This window comes from Trachurus trachurus (genome assembly GCF_905171665.1).
Source record: "Trachurus trachurus genome assembly, chromosome: 22".
NCBI lineage: Eukaryota > Metazoa > Chordata > Actinopteri > Carangiformes > Carangidae > Trachurus > Trachurus trachurus.
In genome coordinates this window covers 13414902-13429089 of record NC_139907.1, presented here as the reverse complement: position 1 = coordinate 13429089, position 14188 = coordinate 13414902, and the positions used below count along the sequence as shown (strand labels likewise).

Genomic DNA, 14188 nt, shown 5'->3' with positions numbered 1-14188 from the left:
CTAATTCAGCATCACCAAAACAGTATTTTACATGTTTTTTGTTATCTTTTATTTTAAAAAATTAGTAAAAAGTAGAAGGGTTTATTGGATTTAGCCTATCTAACTTAACATTTAAGTTAGGAGGATACCCTGCTGCCTTAGTTTATGTTTCCAAATAAAACTATAAACACATGGAAACTAGTTAAATTGACAATGATATAATAATAATAACTTATTGTAAAGCAGCTACAACTCGCACCCTCCTCCACCAGTTCCTCGGTAAACCGATGGGGGGAACGGGAGAGTAGGAATGCCCGCTCCCCTCCTCCGTGCGTGCCGTGCAGTGCCGTGCCGTGCTACTATGCGTAAGATCCGGCCTGGCTGGGGGAAAGGGATGAATGTTAATTTCAAAGATGGCGGCGGAGGGAGGAGGGAAGGAGATGAACGAAATTAAAACTCAGTTCACTACTCGGGAAGGCGTCTACAAACTCCTCACTCACTCTGAATACAGCCGTCCCAACCGGGTGCCTTTCAACTCGCAGGGCTCCAACCCCGTCAAGGTTTCCTTCGTGAACGTCAACGACCAGTCGGGCAACGGCGACAGGATCTGTTTCAATGTGGGCCGTGAGCTCTACTTCTACATCTACAAAGGCGTTAGAAAGGTAGCGTAGCGTGTGGGGGGGGCTAACGGTGGTGGTGGTGGGGGGGCTAAATGTCAGCGGGGATTTCGTGATACGGGCGTGTTAAAATTACACCGCCGCCGTTTGAACTGTCGTTGAACTGGAGCCGTTAACTAACTCTGGCAGGTGCTTGACTTGACTTTCAAATTAGCTGGCAGCTAAGTTAGCTCGGAGCTATGATGGAGCTAGCACTACTACTAGTTAGCCAGTTAGCCACTTGCTAACGCCAGCGAGCGAGCCAGCAGCTACAGACAAACCAAAAAGGGCCGGGGGCTAAATTCAGCCCCCAGTCCGTGACACTGTTTAAGTTTTGCGGGTGCAGTCGGTGTTAGGTTGGGGAGGCTGTGGTTACGGGTTGTTAGAGTGAAGTTTGTGTTATTTTTTTTTTAGGTTTGATTTAAGTTGTCAGGTTTGGAAGTTGTTGTTGCTGCAACAACAACAACTGGACGGTGGATAGTGATACTTCTCCTACGTTGCCACAACACCTGTCGACGCCCTTTGACTGACAGGTGTCGACCTGGTGTCGACACATCGCAATGATGTCGATTCAACAATACGGACGGTGTTTTTCTGCTAGCAGGCTAGCTGCTGCGGTCATCATGAAGTGCAGTCCAGACTGCCCCTAAATGGGGGCGTTGTTTTTTGTTTTTTGCCCCTAAAAGTTGAGACAGTGCAAGTACATCTTCTATCTATTTGCACATGTGCATGGGCCAGTAAATTTAATGTTTGTCTTTTTAACACTCAAATAGTCTGGAATCTGCCATTACAGGTGGCAGGCCAATAAGGTTTGCGAAGATCAGGAATGAAAAGGAAAATTGTACATTTTCTGTCTGTGCTCCTAAAAGTTTAATTTAGGGGCCACTCTGCTCCCAGTAAAAAGTTAGTCTGGATCCCTGAAGTGTGACAGCAGCACTCCTTGCTTGGGGATGTGTCTGCTGGGCCAAATTTATGACATGGTCAAACTTAGCTAACCACCTCTGCTGCTGGGAATACACTGTAAATTATAGGTCATGATAGTCCATGAAGGATCTGTTTCTTTAACAGTATATTTCTGTGCTCTGTTCAGATGTTGAGTCACTTCACAAGTAAGTCATGCCATTGTTTCAGCTGACTGGACATCACAGGTTGACTCAAAGCAGCTGACTGCTTACTTGAAGCAATGTGTCATCATAGCCTTTTTAAATATTCACACCGAACCATGTCCTTATCATGTGTGTGGCCATTCTTGTGTAAATCAGCAACAGACCAGCTGAACGACCAAAGATTAGAGCAGCTGTACCACAGTTTGTAGAAAAAGACCAAACTAATAGGACCTGTATGCTTCTTAATTCTCACAATTTAATTTTGGCCAGATATAACGGTAAAAGGAAATTAGTCACGTATCAGTATCACATGACATTATTGTATTCATATTAGATAAACTATATGTCATGTTATTGATGATTTGTCCCATTAGTGAGGTGAATAAAAATGCTTGTTTCATTTCTCTGGTGAAGGCTTGTTGGAGCAGATACATGGCCCGAGGTTTAAAGTAAATGGAGAATAATGATTCTGTCGTATGCATTATGATTTGCAGTTAACAAAAATCTATTAGCTCACAATGACCTCATTACTTTTTGTGCGTATACGTCTGTAGCATTGCACCTTCAGTGCCTTCATACTACTGTGAGGCTCAAGTGCTGTGCTTTTGACTGGCCTCTTGATTTAAACAATTTTGGCTTGGTATTTTGTCCCTGAAATGGGACATAAACAACTCAGTGTCATATCTACGAGTCCTGAAGGAACAACTGAGTCATCATCTTAGGATTTTCCATTCTGCCAGTAGTGTGAACTACAGATCATTAACAATGAAACTGCTGTCACAGTGGTGCTCCACAGTATGTGCTCAGGTGTCACATCTGTAAAATACTGTTTCCATTACATAAAAATGAAACTGCATGTCAAGCAGTATATGACAAGCATCTACAGAGGAAGGGCGTACATCTATATGCTCTTCCTCATTTTTGCTTGGTGACTGTAAGTTCATTGATATGCATCTAGAAGTCACACAGGTATTTAAGTTCAAATGTCACTTCTTACACCATGGTTACAAGATCTTTTGTCCCTATCAGTGCAAATAGCATTGTTACCCCAGCTCCTCTTCATTCAGTGTCACTGTTTGAGATAAAGCACAAGCAGGAAAATAACAAAACAATATGTATGCAGCTCCAGTGGTTTTATTACTGACAGTTTGACAAACAATAGGACAAAACTCTTTTTAGATACTTTAAGATTACAGTGCTCACTACGTGTGTGTTTGTTGTTTCTCCCATCAGGCGGCTGACCTGAGTAAGCCCATAGACAAGCGTATCTACAAGGGAACGCAGCCCACCTGTCATGACTTCAACCACCTCACAGCCACAGCGGAGAGCGTGTCCTTGCTGGTGGGTTTCTCTGCAGGACAGGTACAGCTCATTGACCCCATCAAGAAGGAGACGAGCAAGCTCTTCAATGAGGAGGTAGGTCTCCAAAGAACATATTGTAGCTTCTGAACAGTAAAGTTAAAATCATCAGGAGAGGCTCAGAGTTTTACATTTAGTTTTACTGCACTGTTAAAGTTTAGCCGTGCTGTCAGACAGACATCTGCATGTTATTTCTGCCTTTGTGAGTGAAAGGTCATTAATTTTTCTGTCTCACGCGATTCTACAAACACATTGCCCTGTATAAATTGTAATTAATTCTTTACATAGCCATATTACTCTTTTACAACTTTTTATGTATGATTAAAAGTATCTGAATGAAGAGACGTTCAGTCTGTATAAGGGACTTTCCATAACCTGTCTGGTACTTTTAGCTTTTTCACTGCCAAGTGAACTTAAACAAGTAATAAGTAAAACATAATATTTGGTCTAAAGGCACTGAGACTTGAACAGAGCATTCTACAGTAGGTTAAATTGTCAGTGTTTCCTGATGATACTGTACTGACAACTTCCCCACCCCCTTTCCCTCTCTCTCCACTCCCTCCCTCCCTGTCTGCTTCTCAAACCTCACCCCTCCTTCTGTCCTTGCAGAGACTAATAGACAAGTCCAGAGTAACATGCGTGAAATGGGTGCCAGGCTCTGAGAGCCTGTTTCTGGTCTCTCATGCCAGTGGGAATATGTACCTGTACAATGTGGAGCACTCTTGCGGCACCACGGCGCCACACTACCAGCTGCTCAAACAGGGAGAGAACTACTCTGTACACACTTGTAAGAGTAAATCTACGAGGAACCCTCTTCTTAAATGGACAGTGGGTGAGGGGGCTCTGAACGAGTTTGCCTTCTCTCCAGATGGGAAGTTCCTAGCCTGTGTAAGCCAAGACGGTTTCCTACGGGTGTTCAACTTCGATGCTGTCGAGCTCCACGGCACCATGAAGAGCTACTTTGGTGGCTTGTTGTGTGTCTGCTGGAGCCCCGATGGAAAGTATATAGTTGCCGGCGGAGAGGACGATCTAGTGACTGTGTGGTCCTTCATGGACTGCAGAGTCATCGCCCGAGGCCATGGGCACAAGTCGTGGGTGAGTGTGGTGGCGTTTGATCATTACACCACCAGCGTGGAAGAGAGCGACCCGATGGAGTTCAGCGGCAGCGACGAGGACTTCCAGGATCAGATGATCCATTTTGGACGAGACCGGGCCAACAGTACGCAGTCTCGACTCTCCAAGCGTAACTCCACGGACAGCCGGCCTGTTAGTGTGACATACCGGTTTGGCTCAGTGGGCCAGGACACTCAATTGTGCCTATGGGACCTCACTGAGGATATCCTTTTCCCGCATCTTCCACTCTCACGGACACGGACGCACACTAACGTGATGAATGCTACCAGCCCCCCTGCGGGCGCTACAATAATCACTAACACCTCTAGTAACACTACTAATGGAAACAACAGTGGTGCCAATACTCCTGGCATTAACTCCCTCTCGACGACATTACCGCGCTCCAACAGCCTACCGCATTCAGCCGGCACCACAGCAACAGCAAACAACACCAACAAGGCCGGCGGCGGCGGTGGTGGCGGTGGAATCGGCAGTGGAATTATGGACAGTGCCATCGCCACGGGTGTGAGTAAGTTTGCCACGCTGTCACTCCACGATAGGAAGGAGCGCCACCACGAGAAGGACCACAAACGCAACCACAGCATGGGTCACATCAGCAGTAAGAGCAGCGACAAGCTCAACCTGCTGACAAAAACCAAAACAGACCCTGCTAAGACTCTGGGCACTCTGCTGTGCCCGCGCATGGAGGACGTGCCCCTCCTCGAGCCCCTCATCTGTAAAAAGATAGCACACGAGAGACTGACTGTTCTCATATTTTTAGAGGACTGTTTAGTGACTGCTTGTCAGGAGGGATTTATTTGCACATGGGCGAGGCCAGGCAAAGTGGTAAGTTCATTTTAATGCAGGAAATGTGGGGAAATTAGAAGTGATAGCATTGTTTTGTCAGGAGTAGTTGTTATGGAATCAGTTGGTGGGGCTGTAACCTTAAATCAAGACGTGCTCTTGGAGCTTAAAATAACCTATGGACATTTGGAATAACATTTTTAGCTTTTTATAGTCAGAATGTCAGTCTCTGCAGGCAGGCGAATAACATATCAGGCTTTGTTTAATGTGCATTTCTTCACAGTGAAAGACCTATTATTATTATTTTTATTATTATTATTATTATAATTATTATTCTTTAGTTTCAAATATATAACCAACGCTATGAAAGAATTACAGGCTGGTTACATTATACATTCTGATAAGAAGGATTTCCTGTGTAGACCGGTGAGGGGAAGGGGGATGTTAATCCATACAAAGTGTTTTCATTGGTTCATCATAAAACATTCCACAATGCATAGCAGCATAGCTAAGAAGTCATCTGCATACACTCCCACTTTTCAGCTTTTATGCAAATGGCCACTTTGCCCTAAGAATCTCTGCAGTCTCTCACACGCTTACAGCTTAATATTTGTATACACCCTTGTATACTCTGCTTTTGTCTGTGTTTTGAGAGCCTTTGCCACAACGAGGCACATAAATAATTGTCTGTATTTTGAGCATAACCAGCAGTTTGAAGGCTAGTTAGTCCAATGATTTGTTACTTTGAACCAGTTTGACATTAACAGAGGTTTTGGGGCATTCAGCTCGGGTACAGTCCAGCCTTTGCAGTAAGAGTCATTTGACTGTTCAATAATAATTAATGGGACTACTGTTTTCTAATGGTTACTAAGGGTGATATGAGGGATTGTCTGACTAAAGTATTCCCTCTAATGGCTTCTCTGCAAAAAATAGAACAAATAGGATGCAAAAATAATTGAATGCTTAGCTTGGGGCAGTGTAAAAAGTTGGCACCACAGCCTCTAGTGGGTATAAATTATGAATTTACACAAGCCACTTGATGCATAAACTAGTAGCGGTGATGGTAGAAGTTGCAGCGGTCAAGGTCTGTGTTGGGGAAAGCATGACGAGTATTTAAGAACGAGCTTTAACAGACCATGTTTCGTAGCGTTAAGTTTTAAATAGGAGAAAGCAATAAAAGTGTAACGATTGAGTTAGTTTGCCCTTGACAATCAAAGGTCAGATTAAGATGCTGGTGATAAAAAAAAAAGTCATCGGTCTGGTCATGTACGTTAAAAGTGCCTTGATGAAGCAAACCTCTCAAAGACAGCATTAGTCTCACACTGTACACTCGGCATCCACTTTGACTGCTGTGCACAGCCTTTTAATTAAGTGCAGGGGACCGGGATATGGAAAGAGGAAGCTAGAGGCTAATTTTTAATGAGCTATTTGTTGCTTGATATCTTTTTTTGCTACAGTATGTGAACTTTCCCAATGCAAATCTCCTTGTTTTCCTTTTTCCAGGGTTTATTGTCATCCCAAAACCAAGCCAGCTCTCCCAGTGGAACAGTAGTATAGCCACAATATTTCTGCTGCTAAAGAACCCTGCAACCCAGAGTCTGATGCTGCTCTTCACCCTGCAAGCATTGCAAGTTTTCCTTTTTCTTTTATACCCTTCCTCCCTCCTGATTTTGTTTATGGCTTTTCTTTTGTTTTGTTTTTTTTGTTTATCACTCACTTGACCTAGAGGAGGAATGAAGCAAGAAAAGTTGTGGTGCATTTGTGGACTATTGCGCTAATGTGCTATTGTTCTCTGGAGTTTTAACACATTTTTAGAATTTTTTTAAAAAATCTTTTCTTTCTTGTCAAATCTCATCAAACTGTTGTCCCCTCTGGAATTAAGGCTTGGCTTTGTTAGATGCATACAAACTGTGGCTTGAGATTAAAGGGATAGTTCATTCAATTTTCATTAATGAGGTGTAAACCCATTTTTTGTGATTTAGCTCAGGGTTACTGACTAAATCATGAGTTTTGAGTGAACTATCCTTTTATGACCAAGTGCGTGAGCATCTGAAAATTTTGCTTCCATCCACATTCACCCTCCACTTCTGTCTTTTCTTGAGTAGAATCTCCCCATTGACGACTTTGCACTGATTTTGTTAGTTATTATGTTGTTTGTTTTTATAACTACTCTAATGGAACAAAAAAAAGAAGGTTGAGGACTGCCTTGTTACACTTGGCTTTAACATCCTCAGTCTTGAAATCTGAATCTATAAAGCTTGATGCTGCAATCATAGTCTTTTTAAAGAAAAAAAAATTGTTTGCACTTAAATTAGTTTATTAGAAGAAAATGGCTTTACATTTTTGGGTGTGCTCAGAACTCACAGATGGCTAATACAGTAGGTGAAGAAAATGATTAAAAAAAGAAAAAAAAACTATTAAAACCTTTATCTATTGAGCATTTATTTTAATATTATTTCAGATTCAAATCTGCTCTGTATCATAATGTGTATATTGTAATTAATTGATCTGATGGGGGCCTAAGCAAACTACCATTACTCCAGTGGAAGTTTTGTCATTGATAGTTATATTTCTAAAGCCTAAAGTATACATATTAATAATATTAAAATAATCTTGAATACACTGTTTACTGTTCTTTTTTTGTTCACCCACGTGCACTGTATTTAAATAACAAGCTGTAATGCCTCGGGGCATGAAACTTGCTGACTTTGTCATATTAATGCAGTAGTTGCACAAAATGAGCTGTCAAGTTTGGAGGTCTTTGAAGCTCAGGACGTTTCAAAGACAAGAGTTGAATCTCAAAAGACTCATCAACTTAGTTCAGGCTCTCTTTATGCCTTAGTCGCCAAAACTATTTTGAGAAGAAACCACAGAACTTGATATGCTCCCGACTTCCTCGGAAGAATTTTAACAACAACCACATGAAAGATTTCAGATAAGGAGCAACACTTCTGTGATATTACTGTACTTCATTTCTGTGTAATAACCAATCATTGTTGCTGCCAAGAGTTCAGTGGTCCCTGCTCCAGGCAGAAAGCTGGAGACGAGGTAATCAAATTTTGAAGTGGGTAACATTTCCCTCTTTGATGATTTATTTAAAAAAAGATCTCATCAGTTTTTTTCCTCAATATGTTTGTGTCGGCAGTGTAAGAGGTCTGTAGTACATGATAATGACAACAACAGCAAACAAACAATACTTGACAACTTTTTACTCTGATTATGCATCACAAAAACCAGCACCATAAAGTGCATATTGAGTCACAGTCCATTTGAATGAGCTCACAGCTCTGAATGAAATGTTACATTTTTAAGCCACTATGTTTTAAATGAGAGGCGTATGAGGGTATGTGTAAAGCTACATTCTAAACATAGCAATAAAAAAAATCTGGTTTGGGACTTTTAAAGGCCCAATCTTAAACATTTGACTGTTGTTTTCACATATAGAATTGATTTGGAAGTAAAGTCATTTGTTCTTATTAACTGTTCTAGTTGTGTGTGTTATAATCCATGTGTGGTCGATTATTTAATTTACAGTGGGGCCATGTAATGTACCATTAAATCACTTCTGCAACTGCAATTTTGTGGCAGAACAATTGTGACACACTTAATGTGAATAATTTTGCTGTTTGCTTTTGTACAGGAAGACTTCTGCCCCTCAAATGAGTTTGTGCCAAGGAAGTGATTGACTATCTCAATACACAGTACCAATGAGAAGTGTTCAACTCTGCCCCTGGAGATGTTTTATTACTTTACAACTTTGAATCACAGCTGTGTGTAGTATTTGAACAATTTAAAATTCCTCCAACTCCTGAGTAAATTCTGTGAACTTGCACACATTTTGTGTTGTACATGTGTTTCTTTTGTTTGTGGAGACTTGTCACTTCCTTTTTTTTTTTTTTTTGTTAATTGGTTTATAAATAACCATAGCCTAATCATTTGTGATTCAAAGTTGTAAAATAATACAACTGGAACAAGTCCATGGGGTGTGACAACTTTGTTCCTCAGCAAACAAGTTCCACTATTCACTTCAACTCTGGAAATCAGCTGTTACTTGTCAATATCTTATTGCTTTGCTTGTGTAATAGGCTAAGATTGAAGTATATTCCTCCACATTTGTAAACATGTAACACTTGAAGGGGGGCAAGTAAGGCCATGGCTAATCTACACATTCTTAATCCAATGTGTGCAGAATCTATCAATATATGTGTAGCGAACACACTGAATTTCATCATAACTATGAGGATTCAACAGTTTGGTGTAGAAGTCAGAACTGGTAAGTTGACAGAGTGAGTGGTCTTCGTTGCATTTTTTTTTTCTCAAATATGGCTGAGTTGCTTTACAGTTTTTAACATCAGGCCTGTCCAAACATTGTCCTTGCAACAGTCTGTTTATCAGTACAGTAACAAGTGATTTCAAAACAAAGGTTGGAAGTGCTTTTGCCTCTCAGTAGCCTCCATGTTTCCTATCCAGAGGTGGCATGCAGTAGGTCTTGAAAGCTGCGTGGTTTGACTCATCCCGGGGCTGCAGAGAGAGGAAATGCAGGCTGAATGCCAAAATCAAAACACCATAGATGCACTTGTTTGTCTATATTAACTCAACAACATAGTAATATATTTAAAGCAGACCTGTCAGTGTCCTTAATGGTTGATGTGACTTCTAGCAGGCCTAAATGGCTGAATGATTCAGTAATATAAAAGCCTGATGTTTGTGTAACTCTCCTCTGTTTACCTTGGCCAGCTGTGACTGGCACTTCTTCGATGAGATGGCTGGCAGTGTGCCCCGGTGCGTGACGGTGAATGCAGGCATAGTGGAGACTGGGAAGGAGATTTGAGGTCCTGGTACAACCATGTTGAGTTTGGGCAGCTCTGTGGGGTAATGAGGGACGTTCCGTCTGACGAGCGGCTCTGCTACATGCTTCATGTGCTGCGAGGGGGAGAAAGTATCAGATGGCAGCAGCTGTATTCATGGGCCTTGAACACTTCTCTTAAGGTTAAACTTACGCGCATTAAAGGTGTTTGCCTTGTATGTCTTCCCCTCAGCTGTTTGCCGAGTCTGGTTGGACGCCAGATGTGCTCTAAGGAGCTGTGTGTTACACTACTCTCTACTTCATCCATAGTCCCAGAAACTCTGTGAAGACTCTCAGCTCTCTTCTCTGCCAGCCTGGAGGAAAAAAAAAACCCCGCAAAGCAGGAATCTTTTAGGATAATATCTCATTTAAAATTTAAGTTGTTCCACATTTGTTCTCAGGAAAGTTTTTCCCTCCAACTGCCAACGAAAATTTGTAAAATTCTGCACATATATATTTAACCACTTGACCTGATTTCCCTGAAGTATGTGTGTCGCATGGCTGTTTCTGCAGTGATGCGTTCATCAGGATCATAGGCGAGCATCTGATAAAGCAGTGACAGAGCTGGGGCTGGGCAGTTCGGGATTAGTCGTGAGATACCAGAGCCTTTTTTTGCAGGGAAGTTGAAATGCATCGCTCTGGACCTGGAAGACATGAAGAAGACAACTTGAAATGTTTTGTTTTCCCAGATATTTCTCATTTTATAGATGCTGCTGCATGCAACAAGATGACAAACTCTTCAAAGAACTTAATAGGAGGACCTACTGCTTGAACTTTTGGAGAAGACTTTGGTCTGGCGTCCCCAACACATCATGGACCTTGGCAACCTGGTCCAACTCATTTAATCCAGGGAAGAGGGGATTCAAGCTGAAACACACACATGTGCATGTTATAACAATTTACATGCTATTTGTTTGACATTTGTTTACGCTTGTGGTGGCGCACAGGATTGGCACAAGTACAAAGCTGGGAAAAGTGTTGCAGACTCAGGGAAATATATAATGTCATGTAGTTTAGATTAACCTTGAAGTGTTCACTCCTGCGTCCCCCCAAGAGAACTGTTGTCCTGTTTTATATTACAGACTAAATGATATACCCTTTCCCTGAAGACGTACCTCATGACCTCAAAGAAGACACAACCGGCGCTCCAGATGTCCATCTTTAAGCTGTAGTAGCCATCGGTCAGGAGGCACTCTGGGGCTCTGTACCAGCGTGTGGAGATGTACTCTGTGTGCGGGGGCTTGGAGTACACACTCCGACACGAGCCAAAGTCCCCAAGCTTCAACACATTTTGCTGTCAAGTTGTACAAAACCATTTTAATAATGTGCATAAATCAAAACCAAATTAGCATTTATTTTTTTTAATAAGGCAGAATTATAACAATTCATCTCACTTTGATGAGAATGTTCTCAGGCTTCACATCTCTGTGAAAGATCCCACAGCTGTAGAGAGGAAAAAAAATATTAACCTAGTTACATTTTATGAACATTTTGATGTGAACATATTTGTATATTTTCATAATCACCTGTGCATGTGTTCAAGTGACTTGCACAGCTGGTACATGTAATTCTTCACTGTGTGGTCAGGCAGGGGAGTTTGTCTTCCTGCAAAGAATGAAGAACCAAATATCAGCCCATAATTTATTTAGAAACTCTGTATAAAGATTACATCTATATCTTCAAGTTTCATTTTAATTTATTATATCCCTACACTCCATGGACTTACCTTGTATGAACTCATAGATGTTCATCTCCATCAGCTCACAAATTAAGGACGCAGTTCCAGTTTCTTTATCACTGAAAAATTGAATTAGAGTAAAGAAACGTGTCACACCACACTAGCTGGAGGCAATACAGTGAGTTGATACCAACGCATCAACACTCCAGTACTCACAAGATCAGTTCATGTAGCTGGATGATGTTTGCATGTGGGCTCAGTCTCCTCATTGCCTGGACTTCCCGCAGGTTGTTGGCCTGCTCCAGACTGAAACACGCGAGAAAGGATAACATTTGCACAAATACTCTATTGTACAGTCACATGTGCACAAATGTTGGATGCCTTTTTAATATTAGCTTTTGTGTGATGGGTTTTATGGTTTGAAATCATGCATTTATGTATCACAGCTTCATTTGACAGAAGCAGTGGCTGCACTGATTTAAAATGATTGCACACTTTATCAGCACTTGTAAAAACCACTTCACCTTCCTACAACTCACATTTCAAGCACTGTCTGACATCCATTGTTTCCTCATCACTACAAGGTCAAAGCCAGACTAGGTTGACATCTAATAGGATACTTAAGGCAGAGGGTGTCAGGCTGCTTGGTCAAGTTTCAGGTTTCCTGTACTAATTGCCTGCATGGAGGGCAATATTCTGATTACATACCTGTTAATTGTCTGCTTCATGGTTTTACATGCGTAGAACTTCCCATCTTTCAGGCTCTGAGTTTTCACCACCTCTGAAAACGTGCCCTCCCCAATTTTCTTGATTACTTTGTAGCCTGCACAATAATTACAAACAAAGACAGAAACTGAAAGAATGAAATGCTTGCATGACTGCATTTCTATAATAGTTGAAATGTATTTGTGAGTAAGTTAACACAGCAGAGACACAAGCCTGTATAATGTGCATGGAAACCCTGTACTCCAGAGAGAGCAGAAAGTAGAACACACCCACTGGACATTAAAGCCCAGGATAATTTCATTGGGATGGGGAATTAATATTTTCTGACTGACAGCTGGAAGCCCTACATTCACACATAACAGGGCTGCAAATGAAGATTGTGTTCATCTCTAATTGATCTGTTCATTCTTTTATTGATTATTTTGGGGGGCCATGAAAAATGCACGCCATCATTCCCCAGAGCATTCATGTCTTCTTTTCTCCCAACAGCAACCTAAAAACCTAAAACAAATTCAGTCTTTTATAGAAGCATTTTGGTCAGAAAATGAATTGATCAACATCAAATAGATTCATTTTTTATTTGCCTACACTTTTAACATCTATCTTCATGTAAAAACGAAGTATGGAGAAAAAAAATGGCACTGTTATTTACATTATTTGCTCATTATTCCCTTGATTAATCCAAGAAAGGAAAATATTCCTATTGATTTATCACTGATTTGTAATCTTTATTTGTAATCTATCGGTTATCGGTTGTTTGCAACTAACGATCATTTAGTGAAATGAAATTATTCATTAATTTAATAGATCTCATTGATTGATAACAAACAGCTGATAATAGGCATTTTTTTTGTAGAATCGCGAATTAGAAAATGTTTGGTTGGTTTGTTGTTTGTTTTTAAAAGGAGAAAAAAAATACTAATATGATTAATGCTGTGCATTTTATTTTTCTGTTAAATAATAATGATGCATTGATTGTGCTGTAACTGTTATCACCTGATAAATCATCCGTGGATTGACTATGATCTATGAGACTAAAATTTGCAGATTGATCTCAAAAGCATAAAAATTGACAGCATCTTTAAACTCTTAAGCTTTTCACTTTTAATAATCACAACCCCGAAGAGCCATGACACTAAAGACTGTGACCTGTGATGTGTTGGTACATGATGTCTCTTTGTCATTGCCAGACTATTAACGTTACTGTTACATGTGTTATACCGATGATCACCATCGTCGTTAACAACCACCACCAAAACCAGGTTCACAAACTATGGTGGAGAAAACGTAAAGGAAAAAAAGACGTTATAGGCTATATGCATATGTGGTTATTACGGACGTCACGGTTAAAAGCCACCGTCTGCTCGCTAAACACAATAAAAAATAAAAAAAAAAAATAAAAAAAAAAAACGGAGAGGTGAAATCTTTGAACGAGTGCGACCTCCTGTCAAAAGTCTTGACTCTCCGCTAACTCCGCTACTTACAATGCATTTCTCCGAGTCTTATCCGCCGCCGCATGGAAGTCGACGATGGTCCATCACGTCCGGACAGCACATTTCAATGTTAATCTTGTCAATACAATATTTTTTTTAAGGTACCGAGGTGTCAAACCGGACATTAAACTCGTCTTGTTACGGGTGCTGCTAGCTTAGCCCCGCTCGCTGGTGAGCTCTGGCTGTTAGCTGACCGTCGCCTTGGTAACGGAGCACGCCTTCGCCCTCCGCTCTGACCTGAGAGGAAACTGGAAACTCTGGCTGAGACTTTGTGTGTGAGTGTGTGTGCATATATCACCTCAGTCTGGCCCGCTAAACTCAAAATACTCATTGTTAAAAAGGAGCAACGCAGCTGACCATGATAAGAAAATGTCAGTCAAGCAGAATAATTTGCCGCAGGCCCCGATATTTGATGCGATTGCTTCCCT

The 14188-nt window shown here is 41.1% G+C and overlaps 2 protein-coding genes across 2 annotated transcripts; one reads left to right on the top strand and one right to left on the bottom strand.

The window, feature by feature from the left end:
- Positions 1-377: 377 nt before the first annotated feature.
- Positions 378-7882, top strand: wdr20a (WD repeat domain 20a; the record flags this gene model as incomplete). The annotated part of the gene is made up of 4 exons (XM_083997666.1): positions 378-641; positions 2975-3157; positions 3710-5059; positions 6521-7882. The coding sequence occupies 4 exons, from the start codon at positions 378-380 to the stop codon at positions 6572-6574; spliced, it is 1851 nt and encodes a 616-aa protein (XP_083853792.1). The 3' UTR covers positions 6575-7882.
- Positions 7883-9371: 1489 nt separating this feature from the next.
- Positions 9372-13940, bottom strand: mok (MOK protein kinase). The gene is made up of 12 exons (XM_083997530.1): positions 13752-13940; positions 12250-12364; positions 11758-11847; positions 11590-11660; positions 11390-11468; positions 11258-11306; positions 10979-11157; positions 10629-10730; positions 10334-10507; positions 10018-10177; positions 9746-9940; positions 9372-9538 (listed from the first exon to the last, which is right to left on the bottom strand). The coding sequence occupies exons 1-12, from the start codon at positions 13783-13785 to the stop codon at positions 9461-9463; spliced, it is 1326 nt and encodes a 441-aa protein (XP_083853656.1). The 5' UTR covers positions 13786-13940; the 3' UTR covers positions 9372-9460.
- Between the last annotated feature and the right edge of the window lie 248 nt (positions 13941-14188).